At 61.9% G+C, this 19,403-nt stretch overlaps 1 protein-coding gene across 2 annotated transcripts in view; it reads right to left on the bottom strand.

Annotated features, from left to right (window-relative positions):
* The window catches only part of DOK7 (docking protein 7), a 38,149-nt gene that overhangs the window by 8,921 nt on the left and 9,825 nt on the right, over positions 1–19,403 (bottom strand). The window contains exons 3-6 of one of the 2 annotated variants that reach the window (XM_054484333.2): positions 18,612–18,842; positions 15,879–16,079; positions 6,507–6,626; positions 2,454–2,573 (exon numbers count right to left, since the gene is read on the bottom strand). In XM_054484333.2, coding sequence (XP_054340308.1) covers positions 2,454–2,573; positions 6,507–6,626; positions 15,879–16,079; positions 18,612–18,842 — 672 coding nt within the window. Of the gene's footprint in view, positions 1–2,449; positions 2,574–6,506; positions 6,627–15,878; positions 16,080–18,611; positions 18,843–19,403 lie in introns of those variants that run through there. The other variant, XM_054484335.2, reaches the window with a different exon arrangement.

The raw sequence follows: 19,403 nt of genomic DNA, 5'->3' as shown, positions 1-19,403 counted from the left end.
CATCCACTCCTGTTCTTTGTCCGCTCCCGTCCTTCTGCCACCTGCTCTCCTAGGACCTGCGCCCCTCCCTCTCAGCACCCCTGCCACTACCTTGGTCCCAGCCTCCTCCCCTCCCCTAGAGCTCCCCACCCTCCCTGCCTAAGAGACCCACGCTCCATACCCAGCCATCCCGACTACCTTCCAGGGCCACCTGGGGAAGCTCGCCCTCCGCACCGTCATGGCCCCAAGGCTGGCATGGACATCCCTTCCCTGAGAACTTCCCAGGCCCTGCCAGCCTGGACACGAGGCCCCAGCTGTGCCCACACACCTCGACTCGCCCCCTGCCCTCACCACACTGGCGTCCTTGCCTCACTCCCGGTCTCCCTCCCCGCGGGGGATGAGAAGCACACCCAGTGCAGATCCCAGGCTGCCTCCTGCCTGCCAGGCCGGGCCTCGTGCACTCGTGGGAAAGCCACTTTCATCTCTGCTGCGTCTCTAAGCTGCCTGCTCTGCCTTCCAGGGCTCCCAAGTGGAAAGCAGTTATGAGTCACCCCCAGGAAGGCAAAAGCTCACTGCAAACCTGAGACCCCTCCTCCTGGGGCAGGGCAGGAGGGGAGATGACCACTGTCTGCTCGGTGCCCTCTGGGGGACAGGCAGTGATCAGAGGGCACTGGCCGGACCAGCATGGCTGGTCCCATGCACTTGGCTCTGGGAACACAGGGTCACCCATGCAGCCACCCTTCTGGGAGCACAGCGGCCCCTCCTGCCCTGCCAGCCCCTTCCACCACCTCCTCTCCCGACAATAGCAACAGAGCCAGAGCCACTGGCAGCTGAGGAGGTGCCTCTGCTCCTGGGCAGCCAGCTCACCTGCCTTAGAGCCTTTTGTCTGGGCACAGAAGGTAAAACCAACACGCAGGGCCTTGGTCTCCCCCGGCCACAAGCTGGTGGGCAGGAAAGGATTCAAAGGCTCTCAGGGCAGAACCACCCTTCCCATCAGCACCTCAGACCAGAGTTTAGTAAATGTGGAACTGTAAGTGAAGGAAGGAATGAATGAGCTGAGCAGGGGGAGAAGGAAGGAATGAATGAATGGGTGGGAAAAGGAAGAAATGAATGAACAGAGAGAGAAGGAAGGAAGGAATGAGCAGGAGGGACAAGGAAAGAATGAATGAGCAGGAGGGAAATGAAGGAATGAGCAGGGGGAGAAGGAAGGAATGAATGAGCAGGAGGAGAAGGAAGGAAGGAATGAGCAGGGGAGAAGGAAGGAATGAATGAGCAGGGGGAGAAGGAAGGAATGAATGAGCAGGGGGAGAAGGAAGGAATGAATGAGCAGGAGGAGAAGGAAGGAAGGAATGAGCAGGGGAGAAGGAAGGAATGAATGAGCAGGGGGAGAAGGAAGGAATGAATGAGCAGGGGGAGAAGGAAGGAATGAATGAGCGGGGGGAGAAGGAAAGAATGAATGAGCAGGAGGGTAATGAAAGAATGAATGAGCGGGGGGGGGGGAGGAAGGAATGAATGAGCAGGGGTGGGGGGAAGGAAGGAATGAATGAGCAGGGGTGGCAGGAAGGAATGAATGAGCGGGGGAAAAGGAAGGAATGAATGGGAAGGCAGGAATGAATAAGCAGGGGGGTGGAGGAAGGAATGAATGAGGAGAGGAAGAAGGAAGGAATGAATGAGCAAGGTGGGGAAGGAAGGAATGAATGAGCAGGAGGAAGAAGGAAGGAATGAATTAGCGGGAAGAGGGAGGAATGAGCAGGGGAGGAAGGAAGGAATGAATGAGCAGGGGGAAAAGGAAGGAATGAATGAGGGGGTGAAGGAAGGAATGAATGAGGGGGGAAGGAAGGAATGAATGAGCAGGGGGGTGGAGGAAGGAATGAATCAGCAGGGGAGGAAGGAAGAAATGAATGAGCAGGAGGAAGAAGGAAGGAATGAATGAGCAGCAGGAGAAGGAATGAATGAGTAGGGGGAGAAGGAAGGAATGAGTGGGGGAAAATGAAGGAATGAATGAGGGGGGAAGGAAGGAATGAATGGGGAGAAAGGAATTAATGAGTAGGAGGAAGGAAGGAATGAATGAGCGGGGGGTGGGGAAGGAAGGAATGAAGGAGCAGGAGGAAGGAAGGAATGGGGAGGAAGGAAGGAATGAATGAGCAGGAGGGAAATGAAATGAATGAGCAGGAGGGAAATGAAGAAATGAATGAGCAGGGGGGAGAAGGAAGGAATGAATGAGTGGGGGGAAATGAAGGAATGAATGAACGGGAGGAGAAGGAAGGAAGGAATGAGCGGGGTGGTGGGGGAAGGAAGGATGAATGAGTAGGGGGGGCGGAGGGGGGAGGAAAGAATGAATGAGCTGGAGAGAGAAGGAATGAATGAATGAGCAGAGGGAACCAGCAGCCCCCACACACGCATGGATGCCTCCTGAGCTCTCCCACTGGAGGCTTAGCCGAAGTCCCACAGCCCAGGTCAGCCCCTGGCCCTACCTCCACTGCCCGGCCTGCCCGCGTGTGAGAGGAGGCTCAGCCGCTTCTCCAGCTGCAGGGCTTCCAGGGCTTCCTGGGCCACACGCTCCTCCACGGTAGAGGGTCCCGGGGGACTTGGGTCTGCAGCAGAGAGAAGACTCGGTGGAGGAGGTGGCCCCCACCACCCACCCTCACCTGCAGGCACCAGGCCCAGCCTGACTCCGTGGTTATCCCCCTCTGTGGAGTGGCAGTCCCCTGGGAGTCCCTGCTCCTCCCGATGCCTCATCCCAGATGCTGAGCCTCAAACGCAGGCACCCACACCGTCCCTATCCAGGCCACCATCTGCCCAGCTGGGTCCCTGTGCCCGTGGATGGCCCTGCCACCTGTCCACTCACCAGGACCCCACGCCAGCCAGATCCCTCTTCCTCATCTTCCTCACCACCGAGTTTTTCAATTTTCTGTTCCAAAAATGACCAGCCCCTCCCCCATCCCCAGGGCCGGCCTAGCTGCAAGAGGAGCTGCCCGCCCCTGATTCACGGTGCCCATTTCTCACAGGCTCCCCTCCGCCTGGGGAAATGCCCACCCACCTTGTGGTGGCCCCACGGTTCCCTGGGGTCTCGGATGGAGACTCATACTGTGCCCAAGGCTGGGAGCATGGTGGTCTGCGGACCCTCAGCCCCACCTAGCCCCTCCCCTCAGGGCTGCATCCAGGGAGCACCAGCCTCTCTCTCTTTAGTCATTGTCCATGTGTCCTCTGGGACTGAGTGGCAGGAAACCTCCCCTTCCTGTCCAGGCAGGGTGGGACCTCTCACTGGCCCCTCAGCACCACTGCCACGAGCCTCAGCATCACTGCCCTGGTCCCCAAGCCCCCGCCCATGCTGAGATGTCCTAGGCACTAAGTGATGTGAACACTGGGCCGAGTGGCTACCTTGCTCCAAACAGCAGGGCTCAAGACCCTGCCCCTTCCACATCCACAGCACCCACGGCCACAGTCATCCCAAAGAGTTTCCCTGGCAGGGAAGCCACAGCCACACCCACAAGAGCAAACCGACCCCGTCCTGCTCCAAGTGGCCTCCTCTGGGCCTCCAGGACACACCTCCTGCCACCCACCTTGGGGGCACCTGCAGGACTGAACCGAAACAGGTCCAAGGACCTGCTCTCCCCAAAGTCCAGGAGCAGTGGCAGCATGAAAAGTTTACACCAAATTCGGCAGGGCACAGAGGACTGGAAGGTACAGTCCCCAGCCTGGGACACCTAGATCAGAGCCTCGGCAGACAGAACCAAGCCTGGCGGAGGCTGGAGCCAGACGTCACGACCCCATAGTCAGAGTTCCGGAGAAACAGAGAAAGCAATGGTGTCCCTGTCCAGGTTCACATCTAGGCTGAAGAGGCCCCGTCCCTGATAGGACACTGTCCTCTGCTGACACCTTCAGCCCACACAGGCGCCCAGCTGGGGCCCTTGAGCACAACAGGAGGCCCCATCAGGACCTCAAAACAGAGCCCTCCCCACGGGCAGGGGAGAGCTCACAGCACCGGGCCCAGGAACGCAAGAAGGGTCTGGAGGAGCCTCCCCCAGCCTCCGGGTATGGCCACCCCAAGGCACTGCCCCGGTCAGCCTGGGGCCCTGCCAGCCCAAGACCCTGTGTCCCTGTCTGTAGCATTGCTGGGGACAGGGATGGGGGCGGCACAAGCCTCTCTCCTGTCCCCTCCCCGCCTGTGCCTGGGAGGGTGGAAGGCGATGGCAGCCAAGCCTGTGCCAGCTCAGGCCCTAGTCCCTCCTGACACGGCCTGCTGGTGGCCATGGAGCCCACAGGCCACCCGGCTTGGCAGCTCCTGGCGCTTTCACAGACACATTCAGCTGCGTGGGCAGGACAGCAGGCACCAGTCCTGGCTCCTTGGTGCGCTGAGGGTCCAGGCTGAAGACAAGCACAGTGACAGGACAGCACGACTGCCCCTCAGCCCTGGGACATTCCGACCAGAGCCACCCCCAAAGCCAATGCCCCACAGTTGGGACGAAAAGTGGCCCCTCGGTGACACCAGGGTCAGGATGCAGGACACAACCTCCCACCATTTCCCATCCAGTAGCTGGTGGGCCAGCAAGACACGGATCGACTCCCAGCTCCACCACACGCCCCCTGAGCCTCTCACCCTCGTCTGCAAAATGGGGTGCAGCAACGGTTCACCCCTGTGGAGGCCAGGCCAAGAAGGTAACATGCACACCGTGCTCAGAGCATGGTGGACCCCGGACCTCTGAGCCCTTCCCGCCTGCTCCTGGCGGGTCTGGCTGCCCCTGGGCCTCGGTGTCCACATGCGGAAGACCAAGGGGCTGGACTTCCTGCATCTCTCGGCCCCCCTAGTGGGTCACAGCGGACTCAGCACAGGAGGACGGCAGAAAGCCCAGAGCGTGAGGATGCTGCCCGCAGAGCTCTGATCGTGGGAGCCCTGTGATCACGGGGCTCCAGTGTGCTGCCAGCACAGGCAGACGAACCCATCTGCCCAGACCCTCCCAGAAGTCCAGCTTGCGGGGGCTGGGCCCACGACTCCTCCGGAGGGGTGCTGCCCAGCATAGTGTCCCAGCTCAGCCAGCACCTCCGGATGGCCTGAGGCCCCCACACACCTGCAGAGGCACAGCTTGGGGGCACAGCTTAGGGGGAGCACAGCTGCAGGCTGAGGCCCTGACAACAGAGCTGAGAGCTCCCAGCTGACTCTGACAAGGATGTCCTGTGGAGTGGGGTCTGGGACTTCTGGTCAGCCCAACCCTCTCCAGCCGTCAGCAATGGCCCTGCCTGGGGCCAGCCCGCAGGTGGAGCCTGTCCCATCTAGTGGGTGTCCCAGGCAAATCCTCCCTGGCACCCTCTGCCCAGTACTGCTTCCCTGCTTCCCAGGAACCGCCTGAGGGGAACAGGAGAGAGAAGGGAGCCCTGCTCAGCCTCCTGCTGCCCCTGCCCGGCCCTGTCCCTGCCCTGCAATCTGCACACCCTCGCCTTGCACAGCCAAACACGCTGACCACGTCATCCACGCCGACCACACTATCCACACCTGCCTGCAGCCGCTAGGCAGGAAGACACCTGCAGGGGTGCGGCCGCACCATCCAGCATGGCGGGGCAGCAGGGAGGGTGCTGGCCATAGGTGCCACCTCCCCACTCCCAGGGCTGCCCCCAACAGGACTGTGCTGGTGTGGGCAGGGGGCGTTGGGGGCTGTGGCCAGGAGAAGGGAGGCCCAGGTCCCGCCCCACATGCTGCTCGCCACTGCCCTCCCAGTCACCCTTCCCTGCCACGCCACGGCAGGGGTGCCAGTGCCAGGAGGTGCCACATGTGAGCTTGCTGCTCACCCGCCACATGGCCTAGGCCTCACTTGGACGTTGGGTCAAACGCTGCCCTCGTGGAGCTAGAGGAGCATTTGAGAGAGCCCATGGAGGTACCTGGCCCAGCACCTGCCCCGACTTGGGGAGCCCCACCGTGCCCAGGCACCAGAGCCCCTCTGGGGTCCAGCAACATCCCTGGCCAAGGACTCCTGCAGAGAGTGCCACAGCCACAGCCAAGGAAGTGTGGGTGAGACAAGATGAGACCCCCTCAGCCCAATGTGCCCTGAGACCCCACAGCCAGGGCATCTCCCGAGGTGGCCTTGGGCCTAAACACCGGGCTCAGGCAGAGCCAGTCCCGACCCCAGCTGCAGAGTCAGACCAGCTGCCCCGGGCCACCAAGCCTGGGCAAGGCCTTCCCTGCTCCTGGGCGTGGAAAATGGTGGTGGTGGGTCAGAGGGTCTTTTACTGCACAATGGCAGATGTGGCTGACTGTCCCAGCCAGAAAGCTGTAGGCCCGAGCATTCCAACAGCTCAGACCCCTGAGGGAGAGCACCTGCAGGTACGAGCCCAGCCCCCACTGCTCTGAATCCCTCAGCAGGGCTTGCGGAAGCCCAGGCTGCAGTCCTGGCCTGGAAAGGCTCTGGTTCCTTAGCTGGGGGTGGGGAGGGCGGCCACCTAACTGGGCTGACAAATCACCATGGCCCCGGCCCCAGGACATCGCACAGCCCGCCGAGCGCACCCTCCCCGGCCGGCCAGGCTTCCACACGCACCTGGGAGAACCGGCCGCAGCCCAAAGGGGCCCTTGGTGGGGGAGATGCCTCGGACGATGCAGTCGAACAGGAAGCTGATCTGCTCCCCCTCGGCCGAGGACAGGAAGAAGACGCCAGCCCCTGCAGAGGAAGGACAGAGACAGGTCAGCCTGGCCCGAGTGCGGGCTGGGGAACCTGAAGAGGAGGAACGCAGGAAACTGGATCAAACTCCACCAAGAGCCGACAACAACACCCCACCTGGCCCCGCGAAGCCGGGTGCCCAGAGCCGACACCCAGCCTGGCCCAGTGAAGCTGGGTGCCCAGAGCCGACACCCTGCCTGGCCCTGCAAAGCCAGGTGCCCAGAGCCGACACCACGCCTGGCTCTGTGAAGCTGGGTCCCCAGAGCCTCTGGACTCCCCAGGGACCCCGTCGCACCCTTCAAACTTGGGCAGCATCTTGGAACGGCATGGGCTGCTGGGCGCTGGGGTGAGTGCTGCCCCGCCCATCCTAGGTCCTGCAGCTGACAGGTTGTGGGGAGGAGGAGGGAGGGGGTGCCCTGCCCTGGACAGATGGGTGCCCCCGCCCACACACCTGCCTTCCGGGCTTGCTTGTGAGGATGGGGGGATGTGGCTGCTCTGCCACCCAGCAGGCGCCTTGATCAGTCCCTCCTCTGCCCCAAGGTCCCAGCGACCCTGCCCCCACAGCCGTCTTGAGGGCAAATGAAGCAGCCAGGAGACCCCAGAGACATCAAGTAGGGTCCCCTCAGGGCTCTGCGGCCACAGGGGAAGAGAGCTGTGCCACCTGGAGCTGGGGTCACATCCCAGGACAGCTGCCTCGTGACCACACTTCCTTCCCCCGGACTGTCGTGAGGGCTGCATTCAGATGTTTGTAAAAGGTGTGGCACGGCACCTGCCCACACATGCTGTGGCCGTCACTGCTGGCCAGCACCGTGTCCTCCCCACCTTAGGCGGCCTCCCCACCTCCTCGGTCATCTTTCAGGGGGAAGCTGGAGCTGCCAGTGTGTGGGTGCCGCCCTGACGCTGTGTGCAGCATCCTGGGGCCAGCACCCACCCCTGCACCCCCACAGCAGCAGGAGGGACCCCAGGCACCAGCCCGGCATCACTGGCAGAGCAATGCAGCCCCCACCCGTGGAGAAGCCCCAGCTGCAAGTCACGGGGGCGCTGCCCTCCCGGCCAGGGGTGAATGAAGCCCTGGCGGCCGTGTGAATGGGCCACTGGGCTGGCTGCACCTGGCTGGACACTCCGGCTGGCGTCACCTCACAGGAATCCCGCCCGCTCCGGGGCCTCTGCCCATTGCCCAAAGAAAGGCACGCAGGAGGGAAGGCGCCTGGGCGGGCAGGAGTCGGGGGGAAGGGAAATCTCGGCATTAGAATCCCCGCTGCCTGCTGCCCAGTCACGCTCCGCCTTCACGGAACGCAGGCTGTAGATTCCAGGGACACGGAACTCGGGCCAGCCCTGACACGTGGCGACGCTGCCGGCCCCTTGGCAGCCACCCCGGGCACACGAGGGTGAGCGGCACCTTGTGCTGTGGATGCTTCCTTCCACGTAGTGTCCCCAAACTGGGTCACGGGATAGCGCCATTCCTGCTTCAGCGACAAGGACACTGAAGCCCAGAGAGAGCATGCCACCTGTCCACCGTCACACAGCCACCAGGTGGACTCAAGTCCAAGTCCCCTGGCCCCCTGGGCACCTCCTGGCCCCACAGAGCTTCCAGTCCTGCTGTGGGTGAGGGGTGCTCCTGACCAGAAGTGGAGGTGAGGCATGGAGGAGAGGCCAATGCCCGCCACGGTGCCATCCAGGAGGATGCCCCGAGAGGCTCAGGAGGGCCGTGATGGGGTGGGGCCCCCAAGCCAGGTAGGGTGGACAGAAGAGAGCCCACACCAGGCCCTGGGGGCAGGCAAGGAGAAGGCCATCATGCTGTCTGCTGGCTCACTCAGTGCCAGGCAGTCACTCCCTGTCCCCGTGGTCCGCCCCTCCCTATGAAGGGCTCAGCCAGCCGGCCCGGCCCCAGCTCTCACGAAAGGCCGGGCTCTCTAATCCTGAGCTTACAGACAGCTGGCAGTGGCCGCGGGACAATGAGTCCCCCGACTATAAAAAACCGCATTACAGAAGGAGTGGAGCCGGCCCGCATTCCATGGGGCGTCTGCGGAGCATCACTCACCCCGAAGACACAGTCAACCAGGCAAGGCCTGGAGCACAGCCCACCGCCAGCCTCGGCCTCCCACGTGCCAGCGCGACACCCTCGCCAGCCACCCCCATCATCCATGCCAGCAGAGCTGACATCAGTGGCCCTGGAGAAAGATGCCCATCTCCAATGCTGGTCTGCCAAGGTCTTGGGCCATGGCCTCCCAGGACACCACACGGCCGGGCTCTCGCTGGGCCTCCCTGGGTTCATGCTCCACCCCTGCCCGCAGGCTCCCCGCTCCCACCCAGCCCCCCACAGTCTTGGGAATGCTCAAAGCTCCCTCTGCACACCACGTCTGCCTGCCATCTCCACTCAGGAGGCTGCCGTCCCCATCCTCCACACCCCCACATCTCCACATCTCCACTCGGGAGGCTGCCGTCCCCACCCTCCACACCCCCACATCTCCACTCGGGAGGCTGCCGTCCCCACCCTCCACACCCCCACATCTCCACTCGGGAGGCTGCCCTCCCCACCCTCCACATCCCCACATCTCCACTCGGGAAGCTGCCGTCCCCACCCTCCACAGCCCTGGCCACCTAGAACACCCCAGACCTTTCCAGACTCGGGCCACATAACGACACCTTTCATGTTGCTTTTCTTGGCCCCTGGCCCCCTTCAGTCCCCTGACCCCGACAGCCCCTCTGTGATGCTCTCACGGACGCCTCCTCTAGGGCAGAGCCCCGTCTGCTGCTATCCCGGCCGCCAGGCTGAGCACCTTGCCAGCAGGGAGCCCGAGCCGTCTGTGGTCTCAGTGTCCACCCAAGCGCCATAACCAGGAGACCCCCCAGTGCTCAGCCTTGGGTGGAAAGACATAGGTGAGAGGCTGCTGAGCGCCCCCGCCCCGGCCCCTTCCCCAAGACGGCGTGAGCATGTTTACTGTTTGCCTGTGTGTTTGGGTAAAGAGGGGAAGAACAGGGCCTGCCCCATTTTGCTGTATCGCACAGGTGTGGCTGCAGCAAAGCCGGCCACTCTGCTTCCCCTATCCCTGCCCTCGGAGGCCGCCCCTTCTCGAGAGGCTGGTCCACTCCCTCCCCAGAATCGGAGTCAGCCAGTAATGGCTCTGGCATAAAGTGGCACGAGGGATGCTCTCCCAGCCCTGCCCCCAAGACCATCAGAGACCTGGCAGCTTCTGCTTCTGCCCTCTTAGAACCTATTGAGAAGCCCAAGGTGTTCTATCGGAGGGTGAGGTTCCTGTAGGGAAACTGAGGCAACCCAGCCAACAGCCGGCACGCTTTCCTGGGCCTTTGGGCCCCATCATAGCCAAATGCCACTGCCCGAGGGACCCCAGGCAGCACCTCATGGGGCAGAGATGAGCTGTCCCCACTGAGCCCTGTCCAGATCCCTGGCCCACAGAATCGCCAGCCACCGAACAGCCACCAGCCACTAGGTGTGGCAGGGTAAATAGGAGTTAGCTCAGCTGTCAAAGGGTAAGGGGCGGAGGGGGGTGAAAAGGGCACTTCAGACATCTTTGAGCACAAACGGGTGTCCTAAAGGGCAGTGTAGGAGCCCTGTTGGGGGGGATAGGAGGCGTGAGGGTGGAGGAAAGAGCATGGGAGACGCCGAGAAGCAGGACAGAGTCAGCAGGACAGAGTCAGCAGAACACAAGCAGAAGGCCAGGACCTGCAGGGCTCAGGGTGGCCCCAACTCTGGACAGAGGCTGGGGTTGCCGAGCTGCAGGCAAACCTCACCCACATTACAGATGCACCTGCTTCCTAAGAAACACGTCTCCAGTGAAAAAGCTGTCGCACTAACTCCAGGACTCACCGGCTTGAGAAAGAAAATGCTCCTCCACACAGACATTTAATGAGCCAATTAGATCTAAGATGGTTTCCATTTGAATAATCTTGAGTGCCCTCGTGGCTGCCACGCAGACATTCAATGAGCCAATTAGATCTAAGATGGTTTCCATTTGAATAATCTTGCGTGTCCTCGTGGCTGCCACGCAGACACTCAATGAGCCAATTAGATCTAAGATGGTTTCCATTTGAATAATCTTGCGTGTCCTCGTGGCTGCCACGCAGACATTCAATGAGCCAATTAGACCTAGGACGGTTTCTGTTTCAATAATCTTGAGCGCCCTCATGGCTGCCCCTTGATGTCAGAATCTTAAGTGCTCAGAATCCCAGCTCCTCAGAGAACAAACATCGGGGTGACCAGGGTGGCCTGGATGGCTCATGCCAGGCAGGCATGGGCAGGACTGAGAAGTCTTGATAACATGACCGTCAGCCCTCTCCATCCCCCAAGGTGGCAGCTTCTTGTGCACTTGGGAGTGGCCCCACCTGGTGGGTCTCGGGCGGAGGAAGTCCTGGAGCCTGGCAGTGGGTGTCAGCTCCCACCCCTCCTCTGCCCTCCTGAAGCAGCCCCAGTCCAGAGGCACCGCTCTAGAAGGCCCCCCTTCCCGGGCCGCCCCTCCTTCCCTTGTCCATCACCACCTTGTTAACATTCCTGCCATCCACAGGGTTCCCATCCCCCAACCAGGCAGCTGCTGCCTGGGGCAGCCTCGCCCTCCATCTTCTGGACCTCAACCAGAACCTTCTCTGGCCCCTCCCAGCCTTTTCCTCCATGCTCATCTGCACCCTGGGGTCAACATTAGCATATAAAACACTCCCCCTGCTCAAGCACCTTCAGTGGCTCCCTGCTACTCCAAGACAATGGTGCAAACGCTGGTCCAATTAGCCAACCCTCTACAACCCAGCCCTGTCTCCTCCTCCTCCTGCACCCTCACGCCTCCTATCCCCACCTAACAGGGCTCCTACACAGCCCTTCGGGACACCCATTCGTGCTCAAAGATGTCTGAAGTGCCCTTTTCACCCCCCTCCACCCCTTACCCTCTGACAGCTGAGCTAACTCCTATTCACCCTGCAGAAGTCCCCTGAGGCTCACCCCTCCAGAGAGCTTCCCCTAGTGCCCCAGCCTGGGGTCTGTGCCCCTCTTGGCTCCCCTTGCACCCTGTGAGGACTGAAAATGCCTCATTCAGTCTCACACAGGCTCTGAGGCCGGGCCATCTGATCCCTAGGCCCAGCACCTGGCCACGAGAAGCCGCTGAAGGCACTCCCTGCTGCCTGAGGCCAGTGCTCCACCCAGCTCTGTCCAGGCTGCCCCTGCAGGCGGCAGTGGCCAAAGGCAGCCGGCAGGGGGCTCTCCAGAGCTGGGCAGATGCAGCGTTCATGTAGCAGGAGCCTCCTGGTTCAGGTTTCCATTCTTCACTTTTTTTTTTTTTTTTTTTTTGAGACAGAGTCTTGGCTCTGTTGCTCTGGCTGGACTGCAATGGCGGGATCTCAGCTCACTGCAACCTCCAACTCCCAGGTTCAAGTGATTCTCCCACCTCAGCCTCTGGAGTAGCTGGGATTACAGGCACCTGCCACCACACCTACCTAATTTTTGTATTTTTAGTAGAGATAGGGTTTCACCATGTTGACCAGGCTGGTCTCGAACTCCTGACCTCAGGTGATCCTCCCACCTCCACCTCCCAAAGTGCTGGGATTACAGGCATGAGCCACTGTGCCTGGCCACATTCTTAATCATTTTTAAAAGTCAAAATGAGTTTCAAATGCTCCAGGTGGCCCCCAGAGGCTGGGTGAAGAGGCAGATATGGTCCTTGGACTGGACCCAGCTGGAGAGAGCAGGTAAGGGGGGAAAAGGGGGCACCTCCAAAAGCTTCCATTCACCCTCAAGGCCCAGCTCAAACGTCTCCCTGCCACTCCAAAGCCCTTCCTTCCTGGGCTCTGGGTGGGCTCACCCTCTCTGGGGCCCACCTCCCTCTGTGCTGCAAGCTGAGCCTGTCCCAGGGTAAGTGGCCCTCTCTGCATCACTCTCCACCACGCACAGTCCGTCCCCGCAGGCGGGGCCCAGTCACTTGCCCATGTGTGAGGCTGGAGCCGGCAGCCCTGAGCTGTCCACAGACCGTTGCCTGCCATGTGCCAAGTGCACTCGGGCCAAGCTCCAGGAGTCCACACCACAGGCCCATGACCAACAGAGACAGGGAATTGGGCCACACTGGGGACCCGGGGGTTGCTGTCACCAAGCCACCTCCTGTCCCATTCTGAACAGGCAGCTATCCACAGAGAGACCTCCACCCCCAGGCACCAAGACCAGCCAGGCCTGTCTCCACCCAACCCCCACCAGGGCCCCCATGATGCACAGCCATGCCCAGCGTCTCAGCACGAGTGAGGCGCGGCCATCGCCTTGGGCCAGGGTCACCCTCTCTGCTCTCTGCAGAGCTGGCTGTGGCGGTGCCAAGTGAGGCGGTTCTGGGGATTGGGAGCCAGGCTAGGACCTGTCCCTGGGGAAGGAGGAAATGTGAATTTCCTACACCCAAGACCTTCCAGGGCCTTCCGACGACTCCAGCCCAGCTGTGACCTCCAGACTGAATGTGACGACACCCACAGACTTATTGGGATTCAGATTCTGGATCTTTCTCCGCCCCAGTGGCCCCGGTTGTGGGCCAAATGGTGGCCCACAAAATGTGTTCACATACCAGGGCCTGTGAACAGGGGCCTCTGCGGATGGAATTGATGGTCTCGGGATGGGGTCACCCTGGGTCATCCAGGTGGGCCGTAAGTCCACGGACTGCAAGAGACTGAAGAGAAGGCCCATGCAGGAGCCAGCAGGCACAGGGACTGGAGCGGCACAGCCACGAGCCGAGGCCACCGGGGCCACCAGCGGCTGGAAGGGGCAGGAAGGACCTTCCCATGGGTCCTCCCCAAGAGCTTTTGGAAAAAGCCAACCCTGAGGACCCCTTGATTTGGGGCTTCTGGCCTCCAGGCTGCAGAAGGAACCCATTCTGGACACTTGGCCCTCTCTTGGGGGTCATCTGCTACAGAAGCCCCAGGAAGCTGATGCCGCTGCCTCTGGACCACCCAAGTTGCTGGCTCCCTCCCGCAGGAGGCCCCAGGCTGCCCACATGTGCCACAGATGCCCCGTCCCTCCAGCCACACGGCCTGCACTCAGTGTTGTGTTGAGAACACCATCGCTTGGCTGAGTCTAAGACCCAGCCTAAACCACCCAGGGTGGTGGCCACACCTGTCTCCAGGAGGATACAGCCCAGCAGGGCCTGCTGGGGACAGAGATGGGCGGCTCGGCCAAGCCTTCCAGCCTGGCCCTCCAGAACCCACCTGCCCTACGGGGTGTGCAGCCGTCGGTGACTGAATTCCCAGAGCCCTTCCTCTCTCAGGCCAGGGTCCCACCGGGGACTAGAACATTCAGCACTGAGCTGCAAAGGCGGGTTCTGTGGGGCCAGCCCAGTTTGCAGGTTTGCGGGTTCTGTGGGGCCAGCCCGGTTTGCAGGTTTGTGGGTTCTGTGGGGCCAGCTCGGTTTGCAGGTTTGCAGGTGGGGCTGCTCGGAGAGGCAGCAGTGAGACAGACGGCCCCACAAGAGTGCCCCCTGGCTTTTGAGCAGCCCAGGAAAACGGCACAGCAGCCTCACCCTGGGGAGAAGCACAGCCCCAGGTGTGGGATTGTTTACCCGCGGAAAAGGGGCCACCCACACCTTGGCAGGGATGTGAACCTCCACAGCCTCAGAGGAAAAACATCCAGTGGCCCCATTCCATTATGGCCCAGACAAAATATGCAGGTCTCCAAGGAAACAGGTTCTCCCACCGTGCCCCGGCTTAGAGGGTGAGCACAGAGCACCACCCCAGCCGGCTGCCTGCCCGTGCCAAGGAATTCACAGACAGAAAGGAAGGTATGGGTCCCCCTCCTCCAGGCACCCCCAAACCTAGCACACCACAGACAGGACAACTACAGCCTGCAGCTCTGGCTTCCCACACGACAAAGGACAGGGACGCTGGGCCCACCCACTGTGCCCAGCCACCGCCAACCCACTCCCCAGTGGCTCCCGAAGCCCCAGTTGCTGAACCTCCGGCCTGCCACAGGGAGGGCTTGGGGGCAGATGGGACCCCGACAGGTGTCCTAGCTCTCCCGGGAACCACCCCACCCCCACCCCCCCGCACCAGCTCACAGCTGGCGTAGGCAGTGGCCCTGCCCATCCATACTGGCTCTCCAATCCCAGAGGGGCCAAGGCCCTTTGGACTCTGGCTATGGCCCTTGCCATAGCCAGCCCCAGGGGCCGAGACTCCGGGCCAGCTCTGCCCTGCACGCCTCCTGCACCTGGCTGTGTATGCCCCTGGTCCGTGGAGCCTGAGCCTCACTGCCCTGCTCCCCTTTCAAGGGTCAGATGTTGTCTCCTCAAAGGCCCCAACAGGGCTGGCTCCTGCCGCAAGACCCACTGGGTTTGCTCCCAGCGCCCAGCGCAGAAGGTGGCAGAACGTGGCACCCAGATGGGCTTGCACCCGTGTCCCAGCTGGCCCTTGCAGGATGAGGTCCCAGCTGTGTCCTTGCCTGCGTTTCCTCCACCCAGACACATCCAGGCTCCACCAGAGCCCCCGCCAGTGTGAGCCAACAGTCCTCTCAGCCCCAAACCAGGCCCACAGGAGGTCCCTCTGCCTGCCTTCAGCCTGGCCAATGAGCAGCTGCCCCTCCAGAGAGAAGAGAGGAGGCGTCACACCCTCCGCGGGGACTGCAGGTCCACAGGGCAACCTGGCACGTCTGCACCCAACATGGAAGAAAGTAGAGGGGGTTGCTGGAACAACCTGCTCCTGCAGCAGCCCTGGCGGGTACCTCAGACTCTCTGGGGAGGGCCGAGTGCCTTCCTGCTCCCATTTCCCTCACTCCCCTGGCTGAGGGCGGCTCTCAGGCCATCCCCACCCACGGCCTGGCCACCTCACTGGGGACATTAGGGCAGCTCTGGGCAGCCCACAGGCGCAGTGGCTGGCATGTCCACCAGGAATTCTTGGTCCAGGAATGTGTTTCTGCGGTGCTCATGTGGGAGCTCACACTCCCCGCTGCTAAATGCGTTTGTTCTTTGTTTTTTCCTTTCCATGAAATCTGGATATGAGCGGCTCTGAGGATCTGTGGCCTCAGGCCCCTCCTCGCATCCCTGAACTCTTTCCCTCCAGTGAGGAAGAGCAGAGGTAGCCGAGGCCCAGCCTCGACACTCCACACTGAGGTTCCTGCGGGCAGAGGACCTCAGACATCGAGCGTGGGGAGACTCCGTCCACCTGCCGATGCGTTCTGGAAATGCCAGCAGGCCGGCCTGCATGTGGGGTCGGTTGGCCCGAAGCCAGCAGTTCTCGGGGGGAAGCGGGGAGTGCTGCTGCTGCCCAGTGACCCCACACATCCGTACTTACAGTACCCACACCTGGTCCCGCCTTCAAAGATGAATCCGCTTGGTACGGCCCCGTAGCGCCGGAGGTCGGACAGCTTCCACTGCCCCGTGACAGCCGGCGGGATGTCCCTGGCCAAGACGAGGACGTCATTGCAGAGGTGCAGGGTAGCTGGGCCGCTCTCCAACTTGGTGCCTGGAGCCACTGTCACATGGAACCTGTGCACTGCGGGCAGGCAGGGCGAGAGGACATCACAGGCGGGTGGCGCAAGAGGGCATCATGAGAGGAGGCAACAGGGGCCACTGTGGACAGGTGGAGTGAGAGGGCATCTCGGGAGGAGGCAGCATGGGCAGGGGCCAGGCTAGGGCAGGTGGGGGCAGCCGCCCAGGTGTCAGCCGGGGAGGCAGCAACGGCAGGATGAGCAAATGGCACTCCTCACAGCCACGAGGGGGACTGGGGGCTGCACTTCTCTCCTCGCCATCCTCCCAGGAACTATCTTTGTTCAGGAGCAAGCAAGTCCCAGAGGGGCCTGACCTCAGACCTCCACCTCCCTCCCCTCCCACCACGGAGGTGCTGGGGAGGACAGGGCAGCTGAGTGCCCTGGCTGGGCTCCCGCCCCCAGCACCTCCTCTCCAGGAAGGCTCTCTCCACAGCTGCATGGCTCCATCACGGAAGGGGAAACTGAGGCTCAGGGACCCCCCAGCCTCCAGTTCGGGTGTAGATAGTCTGGAGTCTGCATCAAAGCCCCAGCCTGGCCACGGGAACCTCAGGGCACCACCGGCCCTCTCTCCATCCAGGTGGCCATTCACTCGAACCCTGAGCACCCCCATGGTCCTGTCCACTGGCTCTGCCCAGGCCCCTGCCCCTGCAAGCCTCAGAGAGGACAGTGGTCCTGAGTGCTGTCCCTGCCTCCCCTCTCTTCCCAGGCCAGCACGCCAGGCAGACAGCAGCCTCCCCACCAGGGGCCCCACCTGCTCCATCTCCAACCCCCGGAGCCATAGGGACCCCTGTTCACATCCCACCTCCCCCTTCTCTGCCTCCTCCACCTGCTCCAAGCTGTGGCCTCAGGTGCATCCTTGTCAGGCCACGTTCTATCAAGATGAAGCTGCCCGGGCGGTGCCCAGCAGCCTCTGTGCGATGGTCCTGCCCCAGCGGATGAAGGAAGCAGACCCATGCCGCTGAGCCAGGCTGGAGGGAACCCCCAACGGGAGAACTTTCTGGAAAGATGCAGTTCTTCCCTCCTAATGTCTCCTTCCCCTGCACCCTCCTGCAGAGCCGACCGCACCTCCTCCCACTAAGCCCCCAGCTTCTCTCCCCCTCAATGGAGCAGGAGGGGCTGCTGCCTTGGGGCCAAGACTGGGGGAGCAGGACACTCACCTCCAAGGCCAAAGAACTCAGCCATCAAGGGCCAGGATATTTTAATCAATATTTTAAAAAGTAAAGTTATGCAGAGTCCATGCTGATCAAAATAGCAAGTTTTTTTGTGTTTTTTTGAGACAGGGTCTCACTCTGTCGCCCAGGCTGAAGGGCAGTGGCACAACTTCAGGTCACCGCAACCTCCACCTCCCGGCTCTTTTTTCTTTGAGATGGAGTCTTACTCTTGTTGCCCAGGCTAGAGTGCAATGGCGTGATCTCAGCTCATTGCAAACTCCGCCTCCCAGGTGCAAGCGATTCTCCTGTCTCAGCCTACTGAGTAGCTGGGATTACATGTGCCCACCACCACACCAGGCTAATTTTTCTATTTTTAGTAGAGACGGGGTTTCACTATGTTGGCCAGGCTGGGCTCGAACTCCTGACCTCAGGTGATCTGCCCACCTTGGCCTCCCAAAGCGCAAGGTTTACAGGCATGAGCCACTGCACCTGGCCATCATTTTTGTATTTTTAGTAGAGACAAGGTTTCGCCACGTTGCCCAGGGTGGTCTGGTCTCTATCTCCTGGGCTCAGGTGATCCGCCCACCTCAGCCTCCCAAAGTGCTGGAATCACAGGTATGAGCCACCGCGCCTGGCCTAAAATAGCAAGTTTTTAAAGCGAGGACAGCTGAGGCTCCTGGGATTATTGGGTGGGTGCCAGTATAGGACCAGGACTCGACACGGTGGACATTTTACTGTTTTGCTCATTACAGGTTTTTTGGCACTGATTTTGGTTTCTTAGGAGATGCAGGATTATGCTTGCTCTGCCGCTAAGTGCCCAGGGCCCCATCCCCACCCACCTCTGCTCACAGCCCCAGGGCAGCTCAGCCCCTAGAGGCCCCCAGGCACCCATTTGAAGCCCCTGCAGGGCTGGGACTGAGGATCCACCTCTTCCAGGGCCAGTTCCGCAGGACAGCACTCCCTTCCCCTCCCTCTATTCCCTCCCCTCCCTCCCATCCTGTGTGGGGAAGCTGGGGTGGGACCGCCCAGCCTGGGGCTCTCCTTCCTACCCAGGCGCTGGGCTCCACTGTCCAGTGTAGGAAGCAAAGGACAGGGCTTTGGGAGGCCACGTCCCTCCAAAGGCCACCAGCTTGGGTTAAAGGCTCCAGTTGTAACTAACGGTCAGGCTAGGGAGCTCTAAGGACACCATAGCGCAGCAGACTCCCCCTCCCAAACCCTCATGGGCACCCCCAGGCTGGAGCTCAGTCCACCCTAAGGCACCCATGAATGTCCCTTCTTCCTGCATCGTTCCCTGAAGCCGCCCCCGCCTCTACAGCCCACGTTGGTGAGGGGCCCCGGCACACCTGAGCAGGGAGCCCCCACCCGGCCCCGGCCCCCGTCACTCACCCTCGCCGAGCGCATAGCGGATCCGGGCATCCCACGCACACATGGCCTCGTGGCTGTCGAAGCCCAGCATGATGGCCTGGGACAGGCAGACAATGGCCAGCGTGTGGGCCAGGCCCTCGTAGGGCAGGCCGGGCTCCAGCCCGCAGATGTCCTCTAGCGTCAGGCTGCTGCGCTCCCGCAGGCCCTTGGTGCGCTCCGACTTGTCCTTGTAGACCAGCATCAGCAGGCAGTCTGCAAGGAGCGCGGCCGTCAGGGACGCCAGCCAGCACTGCCTGCCCGCGCCCTTGGCGTCCCCAGGGAGGCCGTGACAGTGCAGAGACCCGGGCTGGGGTCATGACCTCAAGCCAGCCACTCAGCCATACCAAGGCTTCGACTCCTGGCATACAAAATGGGGCAATCCCATCCCCTTGCAAGACCCACAGGCCGCAAGAGCAGAAACAAACTCAGAATATTCATGTCTGTGCCCGGCCCCCCGCGCTGGCTCCCATGACTGGGCTCTGGACCTTCACCAGCAGATTCGCCCTGTCCGAGGCCCTGGAGCCCCCTGGGCCACACTGAGGGCTGCAGGATCTGTGGTCAGGGGCTTGGGGGCCCAGCGTGGGGCCTGCCCGGTGGCTGTGGCCTCCTGCCCTGGTTCTGCCAGCCTGCTCCCTGCCGCCTCGAGACCCACCGCCCCTCCTGGTTCCTTTAGTTCCCAGGGTGTGGCTGAGCTTCAGCCCCAGGGAGTGGGGGAGGTCAATGAGTCTTGGGTCCCACCCCCATCCACCCGGCCACTGGCCAGCGCAGCAGGCC

The sequence above is a fragment of the Pongo pygmaeus genome, chromosome 3, assembly GCF_028885625.2.
Source record: "Pongo pygmaeus isolate AG05252 chromosome 3, NHGRI_mPonPyg2-v2.0_pri, whole genome shotgun sequence".
Taxonomy (NCBI): domain Eukaryota; kingdom Metazoa; phylum Chordata; class Mammalia; order Primates; family Hominidae; genus Pongo; species Pongo pygmaeus.
The sequence above is the reverse complement of the archived record's forward strand: the minus strand, read 5'-3'. Positions and strand labels throughout refer to the sequence as shown.